Raw genomic sequence first — 26,391 nt, 5'->3', positions numbered from 1 at the left:
AGACGAAAATCAGCTCGCAGACGAAAACCCCCCCGGCAGACCTAAATTTCAGGCTGCATTGACTCGAGATCAGCTAGACTGAATGCCAAGCAAGCTTGCAAGGCGCCGGAAATGCAATAATCAGTCGCCAACGTGAACCTGCAGCAGGCTGGATCCATCCTCGGCTCCGGGCGCCGCCCGAGGGCCGTCTGACCGCCCCTCGAGCCAAAGATCGACCTGAACGAGTCCCGGTGCGAACTCCGGTGCCACTCCATCAATGATCGATGCCGGATGCCCGCCAAAGTAGGGGTCAAGGTAACTCGCTGATGGAAGTTCCTCAGAAGATACCGCAATGGTAAAAATGCATATCCTTGCTCTGGAACTTGGGAGGGCTATCCCACCACCTACAGTCGGATGGGTTTGATGGAGGATCAAGTACTTCTGTGAGCCCGTGAACTCATCTGACCATCTCTTGCCTGTCTTCATTCGCCCATCTCGACTTGGACGAGTGCCGGTGCGAGTTCCGGTGCAACTCCACTGACGCGTCCCGCCAAACATTCACTTTCGCCAGTGCACATGCCAAGAGGACAGTCCCATCGACAGCGGCACTGCCCTCTCCAATTTCAATAAAGGTCGGTCTTTGAAATGACAGCTCAAGTATCCAACGCATCTTACGCTGAACTTTTCCCGCGTCGCGACTGGTCGAGATGGGCCAAGAGAGCGATACATGCCGCGATACCTTTGCAAGCTCGTGCGGTTCATACGAAGTAAGACTTCGCTATCCCTGACAAAATGCCCACTTAGCGGGCACCTAGCACTGAGATGGGCTGGCGAGAAGGATCATGCTGTCCACAGGACGCTGCAGATCTGGAACATCCAGGCATAGCCCTGCAACTTGTGACTTGCCAGATCATTCAGCAGAGAGTAACTCCCCGTCTCACCGCGTGTTAGCGTGGTATGGACACCCCACGCTCTCTCCCATGTGGTTCTCCCACTACCCCAAACTGATTTAACGCATCGCTTGTTATAGTTCTGTGTGGTCGATGTGCGGTGCCGGTAGTCTTCTACCTTGTACAATAGGTAGGCAAGTGGGCGTCTGAACAGTTGACGGAAGTTCATCAGGAGCTACCTCGATCTTAACAGTCAATATCCTTGTCACATCCTTGGCCTGGAACTCGGAAGGGCTATCCCACTACCTAAATCCGATGGGCTTGATGGGTAGACAAGTACTTCTGTTAGCAGTCCGTCGACTAATCTGACCCTCACTCGGTAGGTAATGCCCAGGAATGCTTGGAGGACGGAAAGTGGGGTGCCATCAAAGATAGTGTTTGAGCGAAGCTTGTTTAGACCGCCAGCTGAAGATACCAAGAGGCCGGACGATCGGACATAAATCTGTCTCCTTGCCTGTGGCGATGTCAAACTGCTTTCTGACAAGAGGCATCATGAGGCGTTGGCTTGCATCGATGGTGTTCATACGAGACTTCTCCATCCCGACCCGTGACGGCAACGCGATCAACTCTGGTGGCCCGGACCTATCGACCGGCGGACGTGTCCAGCACGAAGTGACCATCTGCAGGGCGGTGATTTCTTGTTTGGCACGGTGGCCTCCAAGCATGCGGTCTATTCACGCATTGCCGTGAATCAGGTGCTCACATCACCTCTGCCTTCACGAGACCCATTGGCAAACAAAAGTTGCCGATGATGCGACTACAGCCCAGCATATACATCATACTGGACAGGTCAGCCTGTTAGCCCTTCAGCCCGATGAATAAGCCTTCGTCTGTCCACTCTGTCTGCTGACAAGGCTGTTGATGACACGCACTTCCGTGGATTCTTGTCGGATTGTATCCGCCCCAGGCACACTGGCAAAAGAGAAGTCTTGAGTACCAGGTGGATCATTGTACTTGATGAGCCCTTATTTTAACTGACAATTCTATTTGTCGGCTGTATACAAAGTCTACCCGATACAGCGGCGCCTTTCAGTCCTCCATAACTCGAGGCGCGCAATTATGTTGTTTCCATTGCTCATATTCTTATGAATCGCAGAAGAGTGCTGAGCTAAGCGGGCTCCCGCCGAGTCTATCAACGAAGGGAGGTGATTCCTCCACTGAGGGCGATGGAAAAAGCACCTCGGCAACCCCACATTGACCGACGACCATGACGTTCTGCAAACCCCAACATATTGTGTTTTGAAGGGCTTTTGGGTAGACTTGGTATTGGCACCATTGCCATAAAGCGTTGGTGCTTGGCCGGAACCTCACTAGCCCGCCGGCTTGTTGCGGAGATAGCCTGGCATGGCGTGCGGAGAAGTGCTGCCCTCTCTTTCATTGGAGGTCATCTGAGATTCGCTTTTCAGCTGAACCATTTGCTGTCCAACAGCCTTCACTGCTTCTGCCGTTTCACCACTTGACGCGGTTCGCCTATCGCTTGCTCAGGCTGTTCTCGGTTTTCTTTTGCTCGCCCTGTCCTGAAACACGTCCTCCAAAAGCATAATATCCTGGTCGCCAAAGTCAGACTTGATCCTGGGAGGCAATAAGTCAATATGCCGAGCATCGTCGATCGCGGCCCAGACGGCATCGTCTACCGAGCAGGGAGGAACCTACCGCTCATTGATCTTGACCTTCTTACCCTTCTCTTTGGTATGTTCGCAAGTCCATGCCTGATCATGTTGAAGATGTTGAAGATCCGCCGATCTGACAATTCTCTACGAACTAGACTCACCACACAGCCCGGCAGCCGATGATGACCCGGTACATATCGACGCTGCAGACCCTTCGAGGCTCATCACGAAGGCTCAGCTGCGTACGCTCACCAAGCGCACCGCTCACATGTTGGCCTCCAGGTATGGTATCGGCCGCCAAGGATCCGGACGGGACGTGATCCTCGGCATCTCTTCAGGCAATTATCTCCTCCCCACGGTATTCTACGGCACAATCGCCGCGGGCGGCATCTTCTCGGCCTCGAGCCCGGCGTCTACCCCGCGCGAACTCGCCGGCCAAATCGAGCAGATGACGCCGAAGCTCCTGATTTGCAGCGCCGACCTGGGACCAGTCGCGCTCGAAGCGGCGCAGATAGCGGGGTTCCCAAAGGAGTGCGTCTTGGCGTACAGCGGCGACGGCGCGAAGGGCGACTACGGCTTTGCCCTGAACGAAGCTGCGTCTGGAAATGCCGTACCGATCTCGCAGCAGCAGCTGGATTGGGAGCGGATCACCGACCGTGAAACCCTCGAGAATAGTACTATCTGTATCCTCTTCTCCAGCGGGACCACGGGCAAGCCCAAGGGCGTGCGGCTCAGCCACCAGAACCTCGTTTCCGAGGCCCATCTGACCCAGACGGTCAACAAGGAGTGGTTCGCCAAGAACAACCCCAGCTTCGAGTACCGCACCATCGCGCACCTGCCGGTCGCGCACATCGCGGGCATCCAGGGCTACCTCGTGAACAGCCTCTTTATGGGCGGACCCATCTACTGGATGCCGCGGTTCGACTTTCCCAAGTTTCTCGAGTACAACAAGAAGTACCGCATCACCTTCTTCTTCACCGTGCCGCCGATCTACCTATTGATCGCCAAGAGCCCCCTCGTCACGGACCAGTTCGACTCGCTGGACAGCGCGGTTACCGGCGCGGCGCCGATGGGCAAGGAGCTGCAGGCTGCGGCGACGAAGAAGCTTGGCAAAGGCAAGGTAATCCTGTGCCAGACGTGGGGACTGAGCGAGACGACTGGCAGTATTACGCTGCTCCCTAAGGGCGAGTTCGACGGTACTGGCAGCGTGAGCGAGCTTGTGTCCAACCACGAGATGAAGATCGTCGATGACAACGGCAAAGACGTCGAGCCGGGACAGGACGGAGAGTTCTGGGTCCGAGGCCCCGTAGTGACCAAAGGGTACTATCAAAACGAAGAGGCGAACAAGAGCTCTTATGTGGACGGATGGTTCTGCACAGGTGACATTGGTCACTTCAAAGACGGTCTGTTCTACATTGTGGACAGGAAGAAGGTACTTACTTCACAGGCATTATACTGTGTTGAGATGTTGGCTAACAATGAGAACAACAGGAATTGATCAAGTACAAAGCCACCCAAGTTGCCCCGGCCGAACTGGAGGCGTTGCTTGTGTCGCACCCTTTGATCCAGGACGCAGCAGTCATTGGTGTTCAGGGTGAAGGCACGGAGGTGCCTCGGTGAGTGAATCCAAGACCTTGAGGGAGGTGTGTCGATGTTTTACTCATTCATTTATAGAGCGTATGTGGTTGCGGACCAGAAGAAAATCTCTGCCGAGGACATCGCCCGGTGGGTAGCCGAGCACGTCTCCAACAACAAGAAGCTGAGAGGAGGAGTGGTCTTCATCGACGCCGTACCGAGGTCTCCTGCCGGAAAGATCCTGCGCAAAGTCCTGAGGGACTCTGCAAAGAACGAGAGACCGTCCAAGCTCTAAGACAGAAGCCACTACCATTGCTTTGAAGAGAAGGATTAGACAAGATCAACAACTACTTACATCGCTGATATTCACAGCCTTTTCGACTAGGTTTTATTTTGTACCAGCATTGCATAGTCTAGCATTTTGATCGACGTTTTACACACAGACTTTTTGGGCTCATCCTAAACCATGGATTAGCGAAACCTGAAATATTACGATTATTACTCTATAAGCGCAAACCTGAAAGCTAAAATTCCCAATTGAAAATCCCAGGGTCGACCTGGCGCCCTGCCTGCTTTGCGACAATGAGCTGAGCCGCCGGGTTGTCATCGGTCAGAAACATGTACTGATGCACCTTGAGCTGCTGCCCTTGCCTGTCTGTCCTTCCAAAACACTGGACCTCGTCAGCCTTTGAACCTAGGGGGCCTGTAATTACCTGGTAGTTTGCAATCTGCAGGTTGAGACCCGTGCCGCCCGAGTCAAAGGAAGTGATCAGAATCTCCGTGCAGTTGCGGGGCCGCAGGCTGTTGAAGTCCGCGAGCACTGCTTTCCGGTCCACCTGCTTCTGCTCCGGGTGAAGGATCCCGACTCGCAGAGAGGGTTCGACCTTCCGGAGCGCCTTGTACAAGAAGACTGCTTCTGCTAACCGCGGAGTGGTGATCAGCATCTTCTTCAAGGACAAGTCATCTCTCTGGTCTCGCTTGCACCCGGACGCGTCTTCCTTGGGCCGCTGCTGCCGGTCCGCCCTCATGTGGTCTATGAGGACGAGGATGGCGGGCACCACCGGACTCCCCTCCATGATCTTGTCGAGACATTCGTCAAACAGAGCCACGTCGTCGATCTGCCGCTTGGTGCTATGCCTGATCTGACGTCTGATCTGGTCCGTCCGAAGGCTCACTATACCCGGCGCCACCAACCTCGCCGCCCCTGGAAACGCCGCCAGCGTCTGCAGCGTGCACAGCTTGGTGTACATCGTCGGCGACTGGAGCAGCGCCGCGAGGTCTTGGGGGTCCCTCCCGCTGCCGAGGATGAGCCGGGCCATGGCCCGGACGTCCCCGAGGAACTTCGGCGGGGTGCGCAGCGTCATGTACCCGACCCTCGTCTCCGGTTCGGCGCAGATGGGCGCGCCGAAGAACTTGGAGAGCTTGGTGTGCCGGACGACCATCCGGCCGAAGAAGAAGGCGACGGCCTCGCGCTTCAGGGCGTGGACCTGCCCGTCCGTCGCGGTCAGGGCGATGGCGGTCTGGTGCAGCTTCTCCAGCGTGTCGATCTGCTCGAGGCTGGTGAAGTGCTGGCGGTGGCTCGTCGCCTTCCAGCTCTCGCGCGCCAGGATGTCGACGACGGGGGCCACGTCCCCGAAGCCGTGCGGCATCGGCGTGCCCGTGACGGCCCAGAAGTGGAAGTCGCCGTCCATGAGGGCCTTGTGCTTGCGGGCCAGGACGACCGGGTGCCCGTCCCTCGGGACCTGGTGGAACTCGTCGACGAACTGCAGCCCCACGGGGCAGCTGTAGACGGAGTCCTTGCGAACCTTGCCTCGCGCGCCAGACGACGGAGGAATTCTGAACTCGGTCTGGAATCGGGTGACGAACGCATCGGCCCCGTGGCTCGTCAAGAAGATGTACCGCTCGGGCTGTCTGCGCGGGTCCTCGTCGAACTGGAAGACGGAGTCAGGGTCGCCCGGCCGCACTGGCCTTTGGGTCTTCGGCGGCGCGTCTTGGCGAGCCTTCGATGTGATCTTGAACCTCTTGTGTATGTCTTCAGGTGGTTTAAGAGCCCCAGTCGTGTTGGGGTAGTACTTGTACGGCTCAAAGTAGCGATCTTTCAGCTTCGCTCGAGTGAGAAGCTCTGCCCAATCCGACAATGTCGGGCTCGGCACCATGAGGAGACTCACACCCCTGGGAAGGAAAGGGGCAATCTGCCTCGTGACTCCCTTGGCGTTCGCGTAGCATTCCATGTCCGCGAGGTTTTGACATTTGCACGGGCCTTGACTATGTCTCGGTGAGTGCACCCAGTACGGCGCCGAGGGGCGGCCTAGCTTCTTCCAGTGCTCGCGTGCTTCCCACTCCCTCTCTACTTCTGCCCTATTGTAAGCAATCAGTGCCCGAAGCACGACCACTGTCAGGATGACGTGGGATTTACCTGTGCCCGGAGCGTCGGCGAGGATACCGCCGCAGATGTCGCGATCCAGACGCGAAGTGAGCATCTGGAAAGCGGCCCACAATTGCCTCGGCGTGATGCTCAATCTAGTCTGGGGGAGGTCGATGGATCTCACCAGAGGATTCTTGTGCCTGTTTGGGTCGAGAAGGAGCAAGGAGCAGCATTCTTGCCACTGGTTCTCGCTCGGTTGGGCAAAGGGCGGGATAAGGGATTCCAGATCCCCTGTAAAGTCCCCGGGGCCATCTACAACCTTGCAAGTTGCCTTGAGAGCTGCCAAACCTGTGCTATTCCCATGTTTGTCCGCTTTGAGCGGAGGGAAGCTTGTCATGGTAGCGGTCCCTGGCCTAGCGGAGGCAGGCTTTGGCTTCTTTATTTTGGCTCTAGCGGCAGCTCGCGGCGGCAATTTCTGTGATGGCTGTCTCTTGTCCTCCGCCGACGGGGCAACCTTGCGGCCCGATGATTGAGGCCGAGGAGGTTGACGAGCGCCTTTCACCCATCCCATCCACCGAGGCAGCCTGGACAGAAACGTGCCTGATCTGGACAAACGCGTGCTGAACGGTATGATCAGGTCTTTGACCATTCTGGATAAGCCATGGCTGTTTGAAACTGGAACCATTGCCTTTCTGGTGTCGACACGCACGGGTATTCGAGACGTGTGCTTGGAGGTGCGGCTCAGATAGCTGACGAGACTCCTTGCATCATCGATTGACGGGCAGTACTGGCTCCTGGTTCTTGACGTCCCATGGCTCGATTTAGGGGAGACTGGTGGGCTCCCAGGTGGTGCAAGGCTGGCAGCCGTGAAGAGAGTCGAAGTGTCGTTCCATATCTCGCATTGTGGTTCCAGCGTCTCAAGTGCGGCTGTCTGTTCTTCCGCAGGTGCCTGTTCTTCCTGCACTTGTTCTGGAACGGTCGCAGGAACAGACTTCTCTACGAGGAAATAAATGAAGTCAGCCTTCTCGGGCTCCTTCAACAATAGTTCCTCCACCTTTTGAAGGACGATTGCAAACCCTCCGGGAGGGTCAATCCCGTACGTTTGGCTCAGGTCGCCCAGCGAGAGCCACAGCCGGTATGTGTCCTGCGAGGAGAATTGCAAACACTGCCCGATTGTCGAAAAGAACATATTCTCGTCGAAGTTCTCCGGGCGATACGGAAAGCTGTAGTCCAGCCCTGTGCTGTCAAAGGAAGCACACGAATCGACGCTTGAATTGGCTTGTCCCTCTGCTTTGAGCCTCTGAAAAGCATCTCCCTTCTTGATGGTGCTGGGATTTGACGCCCCGCACATCGTCAGATTGACCCCGACGGCACTCAAGCTTGCCGAATCCAGATTGCTCCGAGGTGCTGTGAACACACTGCTTCTTGGACTCCCAGAGCCCACCTCGGACATTGGGTCAATCTGGTCGGGGTCCTCATTTCGACTGGGAAAGAAATATTGCAGCTTCGTCGAGAAGCCCAAGACTTCTCGCGTCTCGTTTAAACTCACAACAGTGCATCTGACGTTGCCGAGATGCTGCTCAAACCTGTCTCTCAGATGGCGAACCTCTGGTCTTGAGACACCGAGTGCCTGTTTTGCAGCCAGCACACTCGACAGGTGCTCGTCACCTGGTTGAATGGGTACCAAGGGGCTTTCCGGCCCCTCGTGTATGCGTCCTTGGGAGGGGGAAGGGTTTCGAGGTGTGTGAGGACTCTTTGGCAGACCCTGTCCCGGGCTGGGTCTGATGCCTAAGCCTGCCGCAATGGTGGTAGAGCTCGAGGTTGAACCTGACACCGAGGAGTCGACTTCGGCGGTTTCGGGTATGGCGCTTAAGGAGTGCCTAGACTTCCTTGGTATCATATTGATAGTCGTTTTCGTAGGCATCTTGCCTGACTTCTAGTTCGAGCAACGGTCGATATATACTTTGTGTAGAGTATACTTAGAAGTGCAGGGCTTGGTCTGTCTGTTTCTGAGCCTTCATTCTCGTGAATTTTATGAAAGGAGCAAGCGCTTCAGGTCTTGCATATATATGGACTTCCAAAAAGTGGCTGAACATTCTTTCTTTGCAAGCCTGTAATGAACAAAGTCTTTATGTTGCATGGTGTTATTGCATTGTTGTTCATATGGGCATAATTGGTCTCTTTGTTAGTTCTGAACCAGGAGCAAACAAGCATAAACTTGTATCATGTACACACTCATCACTCAAAAGTACACTACTGCATAAAGCATTCCTTCGGATCTAGGAAATAGGTTAATCCAGTCAGAAGAAAAGCTGGGAAGTATCAAAAAGGGGTCGATGAACAGGGTGAAGTATTGGGAGAGACCTTCACGGCAGACCTTGGAATGCTACATGAGGGTGTTGGCTCAAGATGGCTGAATAGAAATGACCTTGACGACCCATGCTGTCGCTGCCCATGTCATAAAAAGGGTCGGTACGCACAAAGTGTCTCGTCACATTTTGCGACACTATCTCAGATTCGATCAGCCATCTATCGACAATGTGGAGTTTAGTAGGCCGCGGTCAGAATCACCATCGAAGGGCGCAAAAGAGGACGCCAAGAGATACAGCATGAGGAAGATATGTGGAGGCCCAAAATCATCCTCACACTCTTTGCCCGAATGGAGTGCCCGAGTGATACCGGCCATCCTCGGCAAGACTCATCGAGTTAAATGACTCAGCGACCAAGAATAGCAGGGGTCAAGCGAATGGACTCTTCGTGCTTCGAACTGAGTGGGCGACATTCCCTGATCTGGCGTAGCGGCGCGGGATGGTCGGCAGGACGTTGTATTTATGCGGTGGCTCTACTTGAGGTGGCACATGTTGATCAAGACAGAGTCTCATCTGATGGCAAGTATCTCCTCTTCAGTCGCCACTTAGGGTGTCGCATGAATGCAGCCTTTGTTACGAACAAAGCACAAGGAGATTGGTCCAGGAGGGAAAGCCTTCATACAACGAGTGAGACAGCGGGGCACATCAGAGAAGTCAAAGGAATGCTGAACAAAGCCTCGGACAAAACGTCAACAGGGCGTGGTTCAGTAACTTGCTTGCCAAGGAATTTAGGCACTTTCAGCTTCCCTTTACCAGAAGAAACGTCGAGAAATCCCGTGGCCGGTGTCGGATGCCGGATGATTCGACATGGTCAGATAATTAGCTCCCACTAGCTGGGCTTGGGAGGCAAGGAGCCACAGACAACGAGGTCAAAAAAAGGCTCAAGAAGGTTATCTGATGATCAGATTAGATCACCTTAACGAATATCATTGGACAGTCGTGGAGTAGTCGCATCTGGGTCCACCAGAGCTGGAGTCTTAGTCTGAGAGAGAGCATTTAGTGAAATGACGGATATTCAAGGAAGCTCCGCAAAACTGCCCCAGTGACTACGGCTACTACCTAGTCGACCGTTTTATGCCGCTTTTGGTTCCTAAGCTTGTTAAAGGCGGTCTTCATTGCGGCAAACACGACTGCATTTAGAGAGCTTTGCAACCGTGCCTTACTTAGACGAGACAAGCTTTTGTTGCCGTCAAGTTTGGGGAAAGTGACAGCCCATCCGAGAACTTCCTGAGGTGGAAGATAATGCTTTCTCCTCGATGGGGACGCATCGCCAAGTGTCCCACCAGAAAGCTGAGTCCTGGAGAGCCAAAAGTGAAGATCATTGCCAGCTTCGGGCTCGTCAAATGTTCCCGCATCCACGGCCACGAACCACATGCAACACTAGTTTCATGCATATCGAGGTCTCGCAGGTGGGTTTCGAGGGCGACCAGCTCGTCTGCTCATGTCCGGACCGGCAAGCACTGGGCCTTGGCAGAACCTCCGCTTCCGTAGAAGGTTTCCTGCTCCACAGTTGGTCGCCTTGGATAGGAGTATCTCGAAGATGCTCGCTTCATTCTGCTCTGGTATTGGCTCTTCTTCGGCAACTCGGGACTCGGATCATGCATCTTATCATTGAACCCACCTATCAAAACAGGAGATCAGCACTGCTAGCCTCTCTCCTCCCATCGAGGCTTGCATCAAATGGTTCAAGTGGTTCAATTTTACAAAGGCGGAGGGACCGGTCAGGTCCCAAAAATACACGAGGCGAAGATGTTACTTAGAGACTGGTTCCTTCACAGATATAAAAATCCTGGATCGCGCCTGCACCCTCCGGTTTTGCCAACCAGTTCATCATCATCATCTCAATCTCCTTCTTTGCAAAGTCTTAACCTCAAGTTGAGAACAACTACACAGATATTCACATAATGAAGTTTACTCTTGCTTCTGCTGTTGCCTATTTGGCAGTCCTCGTCAAAGCCCAGCTCCCAGATGGGGACATTCCAGGCTGCGCCGTAAGTTGGTCATGAGTTTCAACTCCTTCACCATGATACAGACAGCGTTTTGTCAATGATCTGACCATCTCCCACAGGCTACCTGCTTCCTCCAGGTCTACATGAGCAACTCTGCCATCCTCGCCAACTGCAAAGAGGACAACATGTATCTCTGCTTCTGCAAGAGCAACTACCTGCCCCTCGCCTACCAGTCGTGCGTGTGCAGCACCTGCCCGGCTGCTGATAAGGCGGCTGCGCTTCAGTACGGCAAAGATACGTGCGAGCGTAAGTGCCTTGAGTCCCCTTGTGAGGCGCAGAGATGCGGTCTGGCTAGGCTTCGCGCTAATGTTTCCGTGCGCAGTCAACGGTGCTCCCATCGACTGGATAGGCGCCTCTTGCTAGATGCTTCCGCACAAAGCAGACTAGGGATATGGCTATCTTTGGTGAGGCATCGCAGGAGGATGTACGTAAAGCCCGCCCTAGTGTCTTGCTGCCTGTCCAAATATGAATAGAACAAGCTTTGATGTTGGACAACGTCGTTTTATCACTCGTAGCAACATACTGTGGCACAAGTGAAAGGATCCGAGAGTCCAGTCTTAAAGTCAGAGACGAGACGATTATGGTGTTGGAGGTGGGTAGTGTACATCAGCACCCTTGGCCACGGGCTCTTGGAACATCTATGGAACATTCTTTCTCACAAGCATACGTCGCACTCTGCCTAGCCTGGTTGATATTCCTCCAGATACCGACCGTTCATTCGAAACTACGTTCAACAACGCAGAGCCTACCTCACGAGCACAGTCTTTGCTAGACTTGTTTCGCTTCACCGAACTTTCTCGACCACTTGGTCCATCTTAATGCCGAATTTTCCCACTAGGCGATCTCCTTCATTTGTCTTCTTCGGGATGTTTTGGCACTCAGGAGCATTCAAAAGGCACAATATTGTTCACTCCATCTCTGTCAGTTCGTGTACGGCACAGCAACTTTGGAATTGGGCAGAGACCCCGCCGCAAATCCTCCAGTGGCTGCCTTTAGGCGGAGTTTTAGCGTATGGCACACTAAATTAGCCCCGCCGCCATGACAGACTCCGATGCGACCGTTCAAGGTTGCTTCGGGACTTGCATGTAAAAGCTCCGAATTCAACTGACGGCCCGTTTAAGGCCCCTGGTTTCAGACATTTATCGTCTTTTCCCCAAAAGGTATTTCTGTCCGTCTGGATTTGGACAGTCTATCGAAATAACGGAGACGAGGTATGCATGTATTACGCCACTGCCGCGATATGCTGATTGAGTGACGCAGTTCGTCGATGTTTTGCCAGACCGCCAGACCAGACGACCAGCCATCTACTGCCGTACTTGTATCCAGGTGCTCGAGCAATGCCGGTGCAAGCGAGGCCACAAAGAGTTAGACGAATAGCTATTCTTTTTACTCCAGCCAGCGCGGAGACTTTGAGCTGCATTGCCGGGGATCCTACTGAGAACTTGGTAGCGACAACAAATTACCGAGAGACTTGTCCAGTTCTGGGAGCCGCATCGGATCAGCTGAGATCGATCCCTTCAGGTCTGGGGTCTGAAGCAGGGCATCGCCAGTCACCTCATCCAGTCCTCCGTTGGCTGAGCTGGGAATCGAGTCTCGGCGTGGCTGTCCAGCCGACATTGAGGCGCCCGACTTCGCCTGCGCAGCTCCCTATCTGGTCTGGTGTCGCTGACGGGCGTTCTGTTCCCTGAGCCAGATCGCATCATGGATGCCCTGGAAGGGTCAAAGCGCAAACTGGTGGGCCTGGAACCTACTGCTCGGAGCGGTCGCGGTCCCAGAACAGGACCAGACCGCCGAAGGGAAAGCGACATCTCTTCCATTGTCCATTGCAAGGCCTGCCGACCGGACCTCAGACCCGACGACGGCACCAGCACCCACCACAGGCGTGATTGATTGTACAAGTACCAAAGTAGTCCTCGCTAAGCGGTGCATTGACCCGAAAGAGGCCTGCGGATCTGAGCATCGCGTCCAGCCTCTGATAGGTTGGATCCGCGTGGATGGTGAGCGATCTGCCCGGTCGTCGTGCCTGTGTCCGGGGTACATGCCCCTTTCCTCTGCCGATCTCAGGGGTCGGCTTCGTCTGCTTGGTCTGCCTCTGGCCCAATTCTCTCTCCCCACAACGGCTCATATCCCCGTCAAAGCTGGCCATGGATCACGGTGTTCGCGTTGCAGAACTCTCTGACCCCGGCAGTCTCGAGGACGCCTCGACGTCACCTCTCAGTTGCCCTGCTGTGGAGCCGAGTCTGTGTTTCGTTTTGTCTCCCTGGAACCGAGCAGGTCGCCAACGTGACCTCGACACCCTCTTCGAGTGTCTTTCTGCCCGTCTTTCCGTTTACCAAATTGGTGGGATACGAATCAAGCAATTTATCCATAGCTTGTCTAACTATCCCGCGCGACACACTGTCGCCGCCTGTGGCATTACGTTTCCGACCTTTCGCTTGTTTCCTTTTGACACCTTCTTTTCATTTGTCTCGGCATTCAATTACCCCAGATTTCCGCCTTTCGTCTGGATGCCGGCGCTTCCCCAGATAGTTCTGGGATTCTCGACTGCAAGCTTCTCGTGACGACACATGCTGCACAAGACACCGAGCCCTTGACCATGCTCGTATCTTGATAAACTCTGCAGAGTAGGCTGGCAGAGACAGCCTGACAGCTCGACACCCGACTCCGGCGCTTACGGGACCAGCCTTTCCCGCCGTCAGTGACACGATGAACGAGACATTCGACCCGTGGGGGGATCCCGCGACGCGTGAGCACGACAGCATCCAGCTCAACCTGGCCGTCTGCGCCGTCCTGACCTGGCTGATATCCGCCGTCTTCGTCGGCCTGCGCGTCTACACCCGCCGCTTCCTCCTCAAGGTCTTCGGCTGGGAGGACACCTGCATCATCCTGTCGCTGATCTTCGCCGGCGCCATGACCGCGGGCGCCCTCGACCAGATCGTCCACGGCTCCGGCAAGCACGCGTGGGACATCCCGGCCGGCAACTACACGCCGCTCGCGCGCGCCAACTGGTACACGGTGCTCTTCTACTTCCTGTCGCTGGCCTTCTGCAAGCTCTCCATCCTCTTCCTCTACCACGGCATCTTCACCTACCAGAGCGTCCACATCGCCGTCTACGTCGTCGCCGCCATCGTCATCGTCACCAACGTCTGGAACGTCATCGCCACGCTGACGGCCTGCATCCCGCTGCGGGCCTACTGGGACGTCCGGGCCATGCCGGGGGCGCGCTGCTGGGATGCGTCGGTCTGGTGGACCAACCTCTCGCTGCACATGGGCACCGACTGGCTCATCTTCCTGATGCCGCTGCCCGTCATATGGCGGCTGACCGTGCCGAGGAGGCAAAAGTTTATCCTGGTGGGCGTCTTTGCCCTCGGCTTCTTGTACGTACACACAAAACTTTCCCTCCGGTCAACCTAGCGTCTGATGTTCTTTTCCCTTTTTCTAACCTGAACCAATGTTTCAACCGATCCAGCGTCTGCTTCGTCTCCGTCTTCCGCCTCGTGAGCTTGATCCAGGCTCAAAAGGAGATGTCCCACGACTTCTCCTACCACAACGCCAACCTCGGCTACTGGACCTCGGTCGAGGTCTCCTTCGCCATCGTCTGCGCCTGCCTCATGACCCTCAAGCCCCTCGTCTCGCGCTTCTTCCCGTCCTTCTTCTCCCCGACGCCGGTGCACTCGGTGCACTCCCAGGGCGGCAGCACGACCGCCGGCGGCGGCGCCTCGTCGACCCGGCAGATGCGCCTGCGCTCCAAGTTCAGCAGCCCGCTGGACAGCCCTCTCTATGGCGGCCGGGGGGGTCTCCGTCGAGAGTTCGGCCGGCCGCATCACTACAACGAGCAGAGTGCGCAGGAGAGGGGGCTGGAGAGCTGGTTCGACGATGACGACGCTCGTCTGTCGCAGGATGATGGGAGGAGGGGAGCGCGGCACTCGAGACGGATGAGCATCGAGGAGATACCCATGGACAGCCGTGACACCGACCGGTCACGCGAGGAGGCCGCCGCAGCCCAGTTTCGGGACGGGGTAGACTCGCCTTCCGACACAATACCGCGTGCTTCGCTGCGGCCTCCGCCTCCAGTCGTGCGGACGCAGAGCAGGGATGGCCCCGGCGGCACGTTCCTCGCATCGCTGAGCGACGCAGGCGGCCGCAGCCCGTCGGTGCTTCCGCCGCCATCACCCGCTGGCTCGGTAGGCGGCTCGACGTTCGGCGGGAGCAAGGCCGAGTTCTACGACTCGTCCTCGGAGAAGACCTCGCAGGAGTTCGGCACCGTGACTAGTACTACGGCTACTACTACTACGACACCGGCGGAAACATTTGGCAGGCGGAGGTAGCGCCCGATACGTGCACCTCCACACACACCCACGGCTTTGTCGACCTCATACCCTTTTCGAAACAGTCGCTTGTGTATTTCTTTTTACGATATGAATGCTACGAGATACCCCCTGGGATAACATGGATGTTTTTTTTTTATATTGGGACAGGCGGAAAAGGCCACAAATGTATATAGGGTGCAAAAGATATTGTGTGCATGGCCAGGTGCCCTCGGTGTGAATTTACATAGATAATATCTCTGTTTTTACAAACGTCAGCCCCGGTACCAGACTTCCTTCACCACCCTCGAAGCTAGACAAGATATGGCTGTGGCGGCCCCGCCTGTTTCTTGATCACTCCTTTGAATGAACAGCGATTACTGTTCTTCCCTCCGTGTCATAGAGAGAGCACCGCTTTGTTCGTCGGGAAAAAAGAGGCGTCCTCGTGAAGGCCTTTCTTTAGCGAGCCCCCCCTGACGTTACATGCATGCCCAAGACAAAAGACCTGTCAGACTCGCACAACGTCGCATCGTGGGGTGGAAATGCCACTCGACTTTAGGCGAGAGTGCCTGATAAATAGGATTTGCGGGGGGGGAGATGAATGTTGTGCAATTCTGCAAGTCCCGGGCGCGTAAGCACTGGTCCCCCTCCGCTCAGATTGAAAGAGGTTCGGTGAGTGGTAGTGTGTTTGCGGTCACAGGCTTGCCTCTCCGTAAATAGGTCGCAATTTCGCGGTCAATTTTTGCAAGCTTTGTCGTCGCTCCGGAAATGTAGTGAGGCGCGCGTCGTCTCTCAGTCGTCGTAGCAGTTGTGGGCACAACCGACGCCCGTGACAAAATGTCCGATTGCCGGGTTGGCCCTTTTGAGTCGCCATGTCAGATTGGTCGGACTCTTTCCCGCGGTGCCCTTCGGACTAAAATGCTGTCAGTCCCGTAGGTAGCTCCATCTTCTTCCGAAAGGAAAAAAAAAGGCGTTGCCGTTGCGTTCACCCCCCGGCAAGCAAGTCAACCGGCGGGTACCGCGACACGGCCAACCGCGCCGCCAGCTCGCGCCGCGGCCACCGCAGCGGCGGGTCCCACTCCGGGCCGAGGCCGTACATGGCGGCGCCCGCCGTCCGCAGCACCCAGCCGTCCATGTACCAGCGGCGCGGCGCCCGCGCGACGGCGGTGCACCAGTTGACCAGCGCGACGAGGGCCGCGGGCTCGCCCCGCACGAGCAGCGAGACGAACTCGCGGCTGACGCGGCCCGGCCACCAGATCAGGTGCTTCCAGGTGTGCGGGTGGCCCTGCGTGTCGACGGCCCACTCCTGCAGGGCCCGCGCGGCGTCGCGCAGGGCCGCGCGGTCGGCCTGCCTGCGCGGCAGCGTGCGGCCGCCCCCTTCTTCGACGGCGTGCCGCAGCTCCTCGGTCGCGTCGAAGCAGGCCTCGTCGAGGGGCTCCGTCTGCCGCAGGATGTTGCCGGCGATGACGTGCAGGAGCGGGCTGCGGTCGAACCACGGCTGCAGCTGCACGGCGAGGAAGGCGTTGCTGCGCAGCGCGAAGAAGGTCTCGAGGTGGTCGTGGAAGTAGGCTCCCGCAGGGTCGGCGGCGGCGGCGGCGGGCCCGCCCTCGACGACGGAAAAGTAGAAGAGGGTCATGGAGACGCCGAACATGTAGGCGGCGAGCCAGTTGCGCTCGTTGAGGGCGACGACGGCGGCGCGGAACAGGCGCGAGGCCTCGGCGTGGTGGGCGCAGGCGGCGACGAGCAGGTCGCGCTGCGGCAGGGGCGCCGTGCGGTACCGCTGGATGGCGGCGAGGGCGTAGACGTTGTGCCGCAGGAAGGGGTTGGCGGCGAAGGTGTCGCCCAGGGCCTGCTCCCAGGTGGCGCGCTCGGGGGCCGAGAGCACGAGCGGCATGGACGGCATGGCGGTGAGGAACTCGATGCTGTCGAAGTCGGCGATGCCCGGGTCGAGGCAGAGCGGAGGCGTGTCCCCTCCGTCGGTCGCCGAGGTCGAGGCGGTGATGCCGGCGCGCCGGAGGGAGGCCGGGAGCGGGTTCAGCAGGTAGTCGCACTCGTCTCCCCTGCGGGCGCAGTTCCCGCAGATCGGGTGCTGGAAGTCGCATCGCTAACGAGATCGCCACGAGTGGGAGTTAGCCTTCCCGGATGGCTGGCAAGACAGACAGACAGACAGACATGTGCGGGGTGAAGATTGACAGGACCGATTGAGAACGTGATATGAGGGACAGGGGGACACATACCTTCCTTCTCCGCTTACACTGGCCGCAGCCATTGCGAGACTTGGTGTGAAATCTCCGAGAGTTGCGGGCCACGGTATTGGACGAGGTCATGATGGGCGTGACGGCAGTGGTGGTGGCGGCATCGTACAGCGCTTGGATGGCAGAGATGGATCACACGACGGCGGCGACCTCGTAAGAGCTTCCTTGCCTTCCATAAGTATGCAGTCGAAGGATCTGGAATTAACTACTGCTTCGGGCCCGAAGGCGTCTAGGGGATGACGACAAGGCAAGTTCCGTCGGTCGCGACATGATGCACCCCAAGGCAGACACAGCGTCCTTTTAGGGAAGGTCGAGCAGTCAGAGCGATCAATGGCCGTCAAATTAAGAACGTAGTCGACCCTTGCAAGCTGAAGAAGGTGAGTGGGCGCAGGCGGGACGGGGAAGCAAGGCAGTCCAAGCAGCAATTGGGGCGGGTTCATCGACCTGCCCAGGAGCTCGGCTCCAGGGAAATCGAGATGCTTGCAGGCAGACTCTCCAAGAGGCACCCCAGTCAGACCAGGCCCATCCCACGATTCCAGCACTGCCTGCCATCCCCGGCTAATTTTGCCGCGACTGCCCGCATCCATCATCTTTCTGATTTGGACCATTTGGAACGGCGCGGCAAGGGGCCTCATGACAAATAAGCAAGCCCCGGCGGCTATCGGTGGATTCGAATAGGTGCTGTATTTATGGAAAAAGAGCACCTGTAGCTCGGATATCATAAGTTTCGTCAGTTAAGAACGCGCGCCTCTCAGCGACCCCTGCATATATGACCATCATGATCATATGGGGGAGGGGGGCCTCGATTTGGAATGCCTCTGCCCAGGTCTGCAGGCCATTTCGACTAGTCTGATCCATGGCAAAATGACAAAGCTATGACAGAATTAGTCGGCGACCGGATGAGTCTGGGTGGCCAATGAAGAACCCCTGTCAAGCGCTCAGAAAAATAGCCCGTCCATGTCAGATCCGGATCAGGTTAAGCAGAGCCTTGTACACGAAATATCATGCACAGTCAGATCACTGCTGCACCTTAGACGCAGCTCCACTCACACCCGCCGCAACAGTGGAATGCCGCCATCTGTTACACAAGGGCTTGTGTGACGGTCAACTGTCTGTTCCGCAGTTCTACTCTGCCTCTTTGAGTCATGTCGAGATGGATCCCGTGATGTTCTCTTGCCTCTTGGATGAAGGAAAGTTGGCCAGCCCTTGGCATGCCAGTCTACTTGCCAACATGATTGCTGAACTTTGCAAATGCTTGACATCAGCCTTTAGTAGTAGAGCAACAATAACCCAGGGAAGTATTCAGCGGTAGGTGGTACCCGATTTTACGATCCTCATCTGGGCATAGCACGGTGCGCGTCGCGTCAAACGGTTGAAGGAAAGCTACTAGGAACATCTTCACCAGTCAAGCCAAGCCAGAGAGACAAACCAAAGTTCATCATTCTCACTTCTCGAGGAAAGTGAGCACGTCCAACGCGTATCGAGGTTGCCATGTCCCGTTGACTGCGTCCCGGAGTCAGTTGCGATGCATTTTCAGACGGTGCTGCGATGGAACTTGCAAGAGCCATGCTGCTCTTTCACTAATTGTGCGATCTCATGCCCTGAACGGCCTTTCAATGGAGCTCAGACACGCCATCCATGCATTCCGAAGCCGGTTTTGGCTGCATCAGGCTTTCGCAACTATATTTCTGGCACGCATTGCTACAAGACAGCAGTTCTTTCGCCCAACCAAGTCGCTTTGCATGGCAGCACGGCTGAAGCACTCCTCGACCAGGTTGAAGGAACAAAGGGCTAGATCGACCACAAGCAGCAGAGCGCCCACCAGCGGAAGAATACTTGAAAGAGCGACTGGCCGATGTCCGAGAGAAGCAGGCCACAATGAGCGCCCGCACCTCGAACCAATTGCACCCGGATGAATCACAGTCGAAACAAACGCAGCCGGATTCATTACCGCCGAATACATCACCGACGAAGGCGAGGACCGTCGCAGCGAACCAAGCCCCACCAGCAAATATTCCAGCAACAGTGTATCCCGAGGTAGACTTTGAGCACCAGAAATGGCCCGAGGAGCAGAGGCCGGGCCGGGAAGAGCGCCCAAACAACTGCATCACCCGGCAGCTGTGCCGCGACATCCTGCGGAACTACTACGAGCATCTGGAGAACGACCCCTCGCCAGCATACCTCGAATGGGTGGGACCCGGGGTCAAGGTCGTCCTGGTCTCGCAGGACGAGACGGTGGTCCTCGTCGCGCAGTCCGACGGGCCGGTCCGCCAGCTCGACTGGAGCCCCGGCGGCCGCCTGCGCACGTTCCTCACGCTCATGGCAGACGACAGCCTAATCAACGATGTGGAGGAAGAGACGGAGTGCTGGGGGTTCAAGCCCGACGAAGACGATGACGGCATCGTCCGCTTCATGTTCTGCATGGGTGGGCTCTCCCACGGGTTTTCCCTTCCCCTTCTTCGCTCCTTCTGTTTCCTTTCTGCTAATGTGTTTCGGGTGCTGGTCTAGTTGAAGAAAATTGTCACCCGCTCTCGATGGGACACTTTTTCGGTGAGCTGGAACTCACGAGTACCCTGGAGGAACAGGCAAGGAAGATGAGTCGGCCGGAATTCCCTTGAAATGGGGCTTGTTGTATCGGTCGCACCGGAAGCGTTTGTGACTTTACGATAGCATAGCGAATGGAAAAGGGAGAAAGGCTAGCCTTGCATTTCCCTGCATGTTTTACGCCATAGGCTTTTCAGCTTCAGACATAATATTCTTGCATATCCCATCTCCGGGCTTCAAAAGTTGTGCGATTTGAATGTTCAAGAAGGTTGCATCAGGCAGGTGAAACATCATGAACCACAAAGCCAACGAGAATGAAACTCGAGACGGTAGACAGTTTTGCGAAGCAAACCTGCGTCCTTGTATTTCGTCCAACACGTCAAAAAGACATATATTTCTATGGGAAAATCTGGCAAAGAGTAACTCCGGTTCTTCACACTTGGTCTGCCAACATGCCCTCCCAAAGCCAATATAGTTGTGTGATGCATTGTAATATACAGGTATCCTCCTCCATGTGTGACACATCCCCATCCTTCCCTGCGACTAGCGCTGCTCGTGGTTGTCGGCTGAGTTGCAGGACCGGGAATATCTTCGTCGCTCGCTGGTGTGGGCCATCGGAATGCTCGCAGTCGTTCCTAGATAATTACATCTTTCCCAGGTCAGCAAGCATGCTTACTGGTAAGTCTTGCCCACCCACATCCGTCAAGATGCCTTAGATCAGTGTGCCGTTGTCAAGCGGCTGCCCATCAGAGTCTAGACAGTCGGCTACCCATGGGATAGGCCGAGTATCATCATCGACCTTCAGGAGCGCAAGGCAGTTCCACGTGGTCCATTGGGGCGCGGGAGCCAGGACGGTGCCATGACTGCTGTGGGCTTTTTCGGCTTCAGGGCTCACAAGCTCACCATGACGAGATATGGGCCTAAGGCTCACCATATCGACGCATGGGCCTATTGAGGGCTGGGTCGAAGAAAGCACGGCACGAGCAAGACGTGGCCACCACCCAGATGGGCTCAAAGAGCACGCCACATGGAGGATGGCCAGGCGGTCATGACCCAAAGGTGCGTAGGAGTGTGCGGGCCAGAGGCTCACCGCATTCACTACGATCCAGAAGTGTCCGGAAGTGCGGGCCAGAAGCTCACCGCATTCACTATGACCGCAGATACGGCGAACGAGGTCGGGGTTCGGCGTAACCTCCCTGAGCGCCAGCCCACCCAATGGTAGTCTGACTGCATCGATTGCACGGTGGATCGGTAGGCTCCCAAAAGCCCAACGTCACTTCCACCAACCCAGGCGCATGGTCTGACCTGACTTGATCCCACGCCCGGCTGGACCGTTGTGGAGTGCCTCTCCGAAGGACGAAGGCACAAAGAAAGCGACGGAATGGGTGGACCCTGGGGCGCCATGGGGCGGACGGACTTACCGAAAATATATTTGAGCCGGTGCTGATATGCTGCTGTGGCCACATCAAAATGATGAAAGGGAGGGAGGGAGGATGAAGAAAGATATGGGAAGGGTAGTGGTGAGGGAGGCGGGCTGTTGAAAAGGTTGATGGAAAATGGTTGGTGAGACAAAAGATGGAGAAGTTGGTGGGAAAGTTGGCGGCGAAGAGGGGAAATTAGGGATGCAAGAGTAGAGGGAAATTATTGTGCGAAGCAAAAAATGAAAAAGGGAAAGCTTGGGCCAGCTTGACGAGTGAGGGGCAAAGTGAAATAGGATCAAAAGGAAAAGTGAAATGTGTGGTGAGAGCAGGTTGAGATGGCAGAGAAATTGACTTGACTATGGGCTGTTGGCCTGAACCCGAGGCTTTTGGGTGACAACCCGAGCGGGGTTCAAGGGACGGGAAGGAATGCGAAGTAGAAGAGTTTGGTGTGGATGAAATCTAGCAAAAGACAAGAATGAATGTGCTAATCTGAGGAGAGGAGAAAGAAAGAGGGCAGTGGTGGATGGTGAGATCGAGAGAGGCCGGATCCAGTTGTGATGTTGGAAGAGGAAAAGGTTGGAGGGCAAGCTGGGTGGGAAAGGTTGTTTAAATACTTTGAGGGGGCCCAAATCAGGCAGGGAGTGATTTGATATTTGGACCGCAAAAGAAAAGAAAGATCGAGAGAGAGATAACGAAAAGGTGAAGAAATATAGGAAAAGGAGAGTGAAATTAAACAACTAGTTGCGGGGTAAAGTGCGAGTGCATGTGAAAGGGAACTGAAGAGCAAAGTGGAAACTGAGTGGTTGCTTTCTCGTCAATGTATTTACGTAGGCAAATTCTAACCCCAAGAACGCATAGCAACAACCAACAGAAACTGTCATTCTTTTCAGTGTTTTAGCAACTACGCAAGACAAGTTCGACCCTCTCGTTCCCTCTCAAGTCATCGTGAACTTTAGACTCAACACCATGGTTCGCAAGACATTCAAACGCCGTCCCAAGCCTGAGGCTCAGGGCCAGCCAGCGGCAGTCCTCCGGAACAGGGCCAGGACTATCCAGAATCCGATTCGATACGTCGGATCTCTCATTGGCGCCTCCAACAGTCGGGTTGCAGTGCTGCGCCTGCTCCACATGCTACTCTTGGTCGCCCTGGTGGTCCTGATCGCACTGCTGGCTCGCTATGTTCACGCGTTGACGGGTGCCATTCGTTGACTCGAACAGAAATTGTTTGTAGCCTTCAATATTCTCTGAAGGGCGAATGTATGCTGACTACGACATCTGGCAGGACCTGCATTCTTGGCTGAAGGATGAAACGACTTCCGACATCGACATTTGCGGAACTCCTCTGTGGTACTGATGAGGCTCCGCAAGGTTGTGGAATAGGTAGCCAGGAAGGGACAGGAATTTCGAACGGGAAAATGCAGACAAGCATGGATTACTTTGGGGTCAGATGGGAGGATTACTTGGTCGTCTCTGATGCTGGATGTCACTTAAACAAGTCGTAATAAATAGGAGAGGTGTACCTCGATCAATTTGACGATATGACTTGAATCCACAGCAAACGCGAATTTTAGGGGGTACATAAACAGTGTATGGTGCCTAAGCGCGACTTTGAAATCAGTATCACTTACTTCCTACTGACTTTCACCTGGCTTTTCCTTTTTCTGAGGTTTTTCTTTTTCAGATAAAGTCCAAAGCTCGCTGTTCGGTTTCGTCCCTATCCAATCTTTACCATTCCAGACACACCACCAGCAGGTAACCATTCTTCATCCTCATCCTGCAGCCAAGCTGGTCACTACCATGCCTCGCAATTCGATCCGCCGCACCATGGTTGAGGACCACGACGAGCCAGCGGTACAGAACCTCACATTTCTCTCAAAGCCATTTCTCAAGACCCTGTAGCTAATGCTTACTGGAACCCAGGATCCCGCTCCTCCGCAGTCCTCCGGCCGTCCCGCCGAGATGGCTCGCAGCCTTGCACGCCCCCGTCAGATGTCGGTTGTTGCCGACGAGCAGGTATGTTCCCAAAGTTGGTGGTCGTCCAGTAAGACACCTAACTTCCTACAAATAGGACAACGGCAACGGCAACGCCCTCATCGCGCAGCAGACGAGCCCCTGGGCCATGGCCGCTAACAGCTCCTCCGAGCGTCTCGCGCATCACGGTCTTTATGCCGCGAATCACACGATGGCTTGTCTTAGGGATGTCATTGGCGACTTTCTCAGATCCTCAGACCAGGTCGTCTTCGTTCTTACCGGAACTTTCGGCATCCTCGTCCTTGCATTCATGGTCCTGTGCTATCTGATCTGCAACATGTTTCGCAGCGGTTGATTTCCGCGAGCGGTGCGACCAGTGACTAGGGAGCTTCGTAAGTGACTTCGAGCTCATGAAACACCATGCTCGATCCGGTCAAGCTACCGAGCTGTCATCAAGGTAAGCCATGCAATCTCGTCTCACTGCGGAATCAAGGCTAACGCCTGTCAATTGCAGTCTTTGGGCGAAAACCGATTGTGGGAAGGGAATTACAAGGAAGTGGACAAGAGGTAGTACACTGTCAATGCAGAACTTGATTCGATTTCTATCCTTGTTGCGATATCATACTGGGCCATTGAGCTTCCTCCTTGCAGTGACCATGCTAAAGTTCATACTGGGATCGCACTGAGACTGCTGCACACACATAATACACACACACACACACACCACACACACTTTCTTTACTGGAAGTGCTTGGCCTCTTCCTTGAACTTCCGAGCCGGCACTCTCTGGTGGAACAAGTGATCGAGCGTCTCCGGAGTAAGACCCTTGGTCTCTGGCAGCCTGAAGAAGGTCCACACGAGAAGGATCACCGTCAGCCCGAAGGCCGGGAACGCCGCCTTGCCCTTGAGGTTGCCCGCCGTGGGGTTGAGCATGTAAGGCGCCACGACCGTGTTGACGACGCTCAGGAAGTAGTACGTGTTTCTCCCCAGTGAGATGGTCTTGGTGCGCAGCCGAGACGCGCCCACCTCGGCGGCTATGGCAAATGGGATCGGTCCGATGGTACTGCCTGTATGTCGGGTTAGGAGTTCCGTCAGCACTCCAGGTCTAATTCTCTTGGAACAAGATTGGGGGGGAGGGGAGTGGAAGTGGTTGGTATTCAGGTAGGGACGTACCGTAGCAGAAGAACCACGTCAGCAAGAGGCCGGACTGGGCCCATCGGATGCTTGCGCTCGGCGGCGCAAGGTCGAGGAAGCCCACCGTCGCCATGAGCGGCAGCATCGCTGTCAGGCCCGCCAGGTAGATCTGCCGCCGCCCGAAGCGGGTCTGGATGAACCACGAGAGCACGGTGCCGGTGAAGGCGATGCTGTAGTTGCCGAGCGTCATCTTGAACGAGTCGTTGGACGACAGGCCGGCCATGGTGAAGAAGTAGGTCGAGTAGTTCTGGATGGCGAAGCCCGGCAGGATCTGGCAGCCCCAGCTGATCATGGCGATCTCGGTGCGGCGCAGGTTGGTGCCGCGGAAGCAGTCGAGGTAGGACCCGCCGATCTCCATGGCCCTCTCGGTCTGGATGGTGTGGTCCATCATGGCGATGATATCGTCCTTGTTGAGGGTGCCCTCCGGAGCGTCCAGGATGCGGTCCATGGTTTTGCGGGCATCCTCGAGCCTGTTCTGGCGGACGAGCCACCACGGCGACTCGGGGGCGAACCAGCAGGCCACGGCGAGGAAGGGGGGCCAGATCCACTGGATGGCAAAGGGAAGTCGGTAGGACCATTCGGTCGGGTCTTTGAGCTTCGCAATGAGGACACCTGCTCCGATGAGGTGACCCATGACCCAGCACAGGTTGACCTGCAAGGGGTGAGAAAAGGTCAGCACGAGTCTCTCAGATGCGGGTAAGCATTGGCGATATTGCTAGGGCCACAAACATAAGTAGTAAGGTATCCTCGGAGGGCCATGGGGCAGACCTCGGCGGCATATCCGGGAGTGGCAGCAGCAAAGACGCCACAGGGCAGGGAACTGGTCCACTCTTGATCAGTAGGAGCTCAATAGGAGACGATGAATCACACGGGGGCATACATGAGGATGACTCCGACAGTTAGCACCGCCGCTGAAGAGGCAAAGAAGGTGCCAAAGATGGCACCGATGAGGAAGATGTGGGACGCAGCCATGACCTTGCGGTACCCGTAGCGGTCGACGAGGATTCCGTTGGCAAAGACGCCGGGGATCAGGCCGACGAGACCGGCCATGGAGAGGCCAATCTGCCACTGCGTGCTGAGAGTGTAGCCTCCAGTTCCGTTGTTCAGGGGCTGGCCAAACTTCTTTTGGAACTGCGGGTGGGCGAAGAAGGAGTTGATGAGGATGAGGTCGTACGACTCCATGATGGTGGCCATGGAGATGGCGAGCGACCACATCACGGCCTTCTTGTAGTACTTCAAGGCAGCGAGGACGGTGAGCTCTGTCTCTCTCTGCGTACCTCTGGCGGCAGCATCCTGCTCCATTTTGCCTGTCTGGACGTTGTGGACCCCGGGGGCATCCTCGACGAGGTCGAAAGTTTCCTTATCTGCCATTGTGGATAGCGTGATGGGCTTGGGGCCTCGACGGCGTAACTCAAAAGGATGGAAATAGGGGAGTTCAATGAAGTCGCCAGGTAGGATCTCCGCGATGGTCTTCGAGAATCGGCAAGGAGGTCAGACAGCCTTTATAGATGGAGGTCAAGGTCGGGAGAAACCCCGGAATTCCCCAGGCCCTCGGTCGGAACACTGCTCTCATCCCCACACCACGGAATGGAGGATCGCGCAACGGTAGCGCAGAGCAGACCGGCGCTGCTAACCCATTCGGATCACGCGCGCACCAGAGCAAATGGTGTGAGGCTATTGACTCGCTGAGTGCGCAGGCTTACTCAAACAAGCTTTCGCCTGTCCTGTTGCGCACACTAACCACAACGATCACTGGCTGCACTCGAGCTTGCGCGGCTGGAGGCTCATCACAGCATCGACAACGACCCTTGGCAATGTGGGAATAACCCCAAGACGGCAGAC

At 55.9% G+C, this 26,391-nt stretch overlaps 8 protein-coding genes across 8 annotated transcripts; 5 read left to right on the top strand and 3 right to left on the bottom strand.

The window, feature by feature from the left end:
* Positions 1–2,521: 2,521 nt before the first annotated feature.
* E0L32_010617 (uncharacterized protein) lies at positions 2,522–4,409 on the top strand (the record flags this gene model as incomplete). Its single annotated transcript, XM_031133255.1, has 4 exons — positions 2,522–2,618; positions 2,695–3,971; positions 4,031–4,155; positions 4,214–4,409. The coding sequence occupies 4 exons, from the start codon at positions 2,522–2,524 to the stop codon at positions 4,407–4,409; spliced, it is 1,695 nt and encodes a 564-aa protein (XP_030989432.1).
* Positions 4,410–4,638: 229 nt separating this feature from the next.
* On the bottom strand, positions 4,639–8,379 carry E0L32_010616 (uncharacterized protein; the record flags this gene model as incomplete). Its single annotated transcript, XM_031133254.1, has 1 exon — positions 4,639–8,379. The coding sequence occupies one exon, from the start codon at positions 8,377–8,379 to the stop codon at positions 4,639–4,641; it is 3,741 nt and encodes a 1,246-aa protein (XP_030989431.1).
* Positions 8,380–10,752: 2,373 nt separating this feature from the next.
* On the top strand, positions 10,753–11,220 carry E0L32_010615 (uncharacterized protein; the record flags this gene model as incomplete). Its single annotated transcript, XM_031133253.1, has 3 exons — positions 10,753–10,839; positions 10,917–11,103; positions 11,180–11,220. 3 exons carry the CDS (start codon positions 10,753–10,755, stop codon positions 11,218–11,220), a joined length of 315 nt encoding a protein of 104 aa, XP_030989430.1.
* Positions 11,221–13,563: 2,343 nt separating this feature from the next.
* Positions 13,564–15,185, top strand: E0L32_010614 (uncharacterized protein; the record flags this gene model as incomplete). The annotated part of the gene is made up of 2 exons (XM_031133252.1): positions 13,564–14,234; positions 14,327–15,185. The coding sequence occupies 2 exons, from the start codon at positions 13,564–13,566 to the stop codon at positions 15,183–15,185; spliced, it is 1,530 nt and encodes a 509-aa protein (XP_030989429.1).
* Positions 15,186–16,149: 964 nt separating this feature from the next.
* E0L32_010613 (uncharacterized protein) lies at positions 16,150–17,433 on the bottom strand (the record flags this gene model as incomplete). The annotated part of the gene is made up of 2 exons (XM_031133250.1): positions 16,150–17,224; positions 17,402–17,433. The coding sequence occupies 2 exons, from the start codon at positions 17,431–17,433 to the stop codon at positions 16,150–16,152; spliced, it is 1,107 nt and encodes a 368-aa protein (XP_030989428.1).
* Positions 17,434–19,297: 1,864 nt separating this feature from the next.
* E0L32_010612 (uncharacterized protein) lies at positions 19,298–19,927 on the top strand (the record flags this gene model as incomplete). Its single annotated transcript, XM_031133249.1, has 1 exon — positions 19,298–19,927. One exon carries the CDS (start codon positions 19,298–19,300, stop codon positions 19,925–19,927), a length of 630 nt encoding a protein of 209 aa, XP_030989427.1.
* Positions 19,928–22,350: 2,423 nt separating this feature from the next.
* On the top strand, positions 22,351–23,710 carry E0L32_010611 (uncharacterized protein; the record flags this gene model as incomplete). Its single annotated transcript, XM_031133248.1, has 4 exons — positions 22,351–22,579; positions 23,066–23,235; positions 23,305–23,397; positions 23,453–23,710. The coding sequence occupies 4 exons, from the start codon at positions 22,351–22,353 to the stop codon at positions 23,708–23,710; spliced, it is 750 nt and encodes a 249-aa protein (XP_030989426.1).
* Positions 23,711–24,093: 383 nt separating this feature from the next.
* E0L32_010610 (uncharacterized protein) lies at positions 24,094–25,920 on the bottom strand (the record flags this gene model as incomplete). The annotated part of the gene is made up of 4 exons (XM_031133247.1): positions 24,094–24,422; positions 24,529–25,201; positions 25,279–25,369; positions 25,430–25,920. 4 exons carry the CDS (start codon positions 25,918–25,920, stop codon positions 24,094–24,096), a joined length of 1,584 nt encoding a protein of 527 aa, XP_030989425.1.
* Between the last annotated feature and the right edge of the window lie 471 nt (positions 25,921–26,391).

This window comes from Thyridium curvatum (genome assembly GCF_004353045.1).
Source record: "Thyridium curvatum strain D216 chromosome Unknown NODE_87_length_172569_cov_81.238300, whole genome shotgun sequence".
Classification (NCBI taxonomy): Eukaryota; Fungi; Ascomycota; class Sordariomycetes; order Thyridiales; family Thyridiaceae; genus Thyridium; species Thyridium curvatum.
Note: the sequence above shows the minus strand (reverse complement) of the source record. Positions and strands in the feature narration are given on the sequence as shown.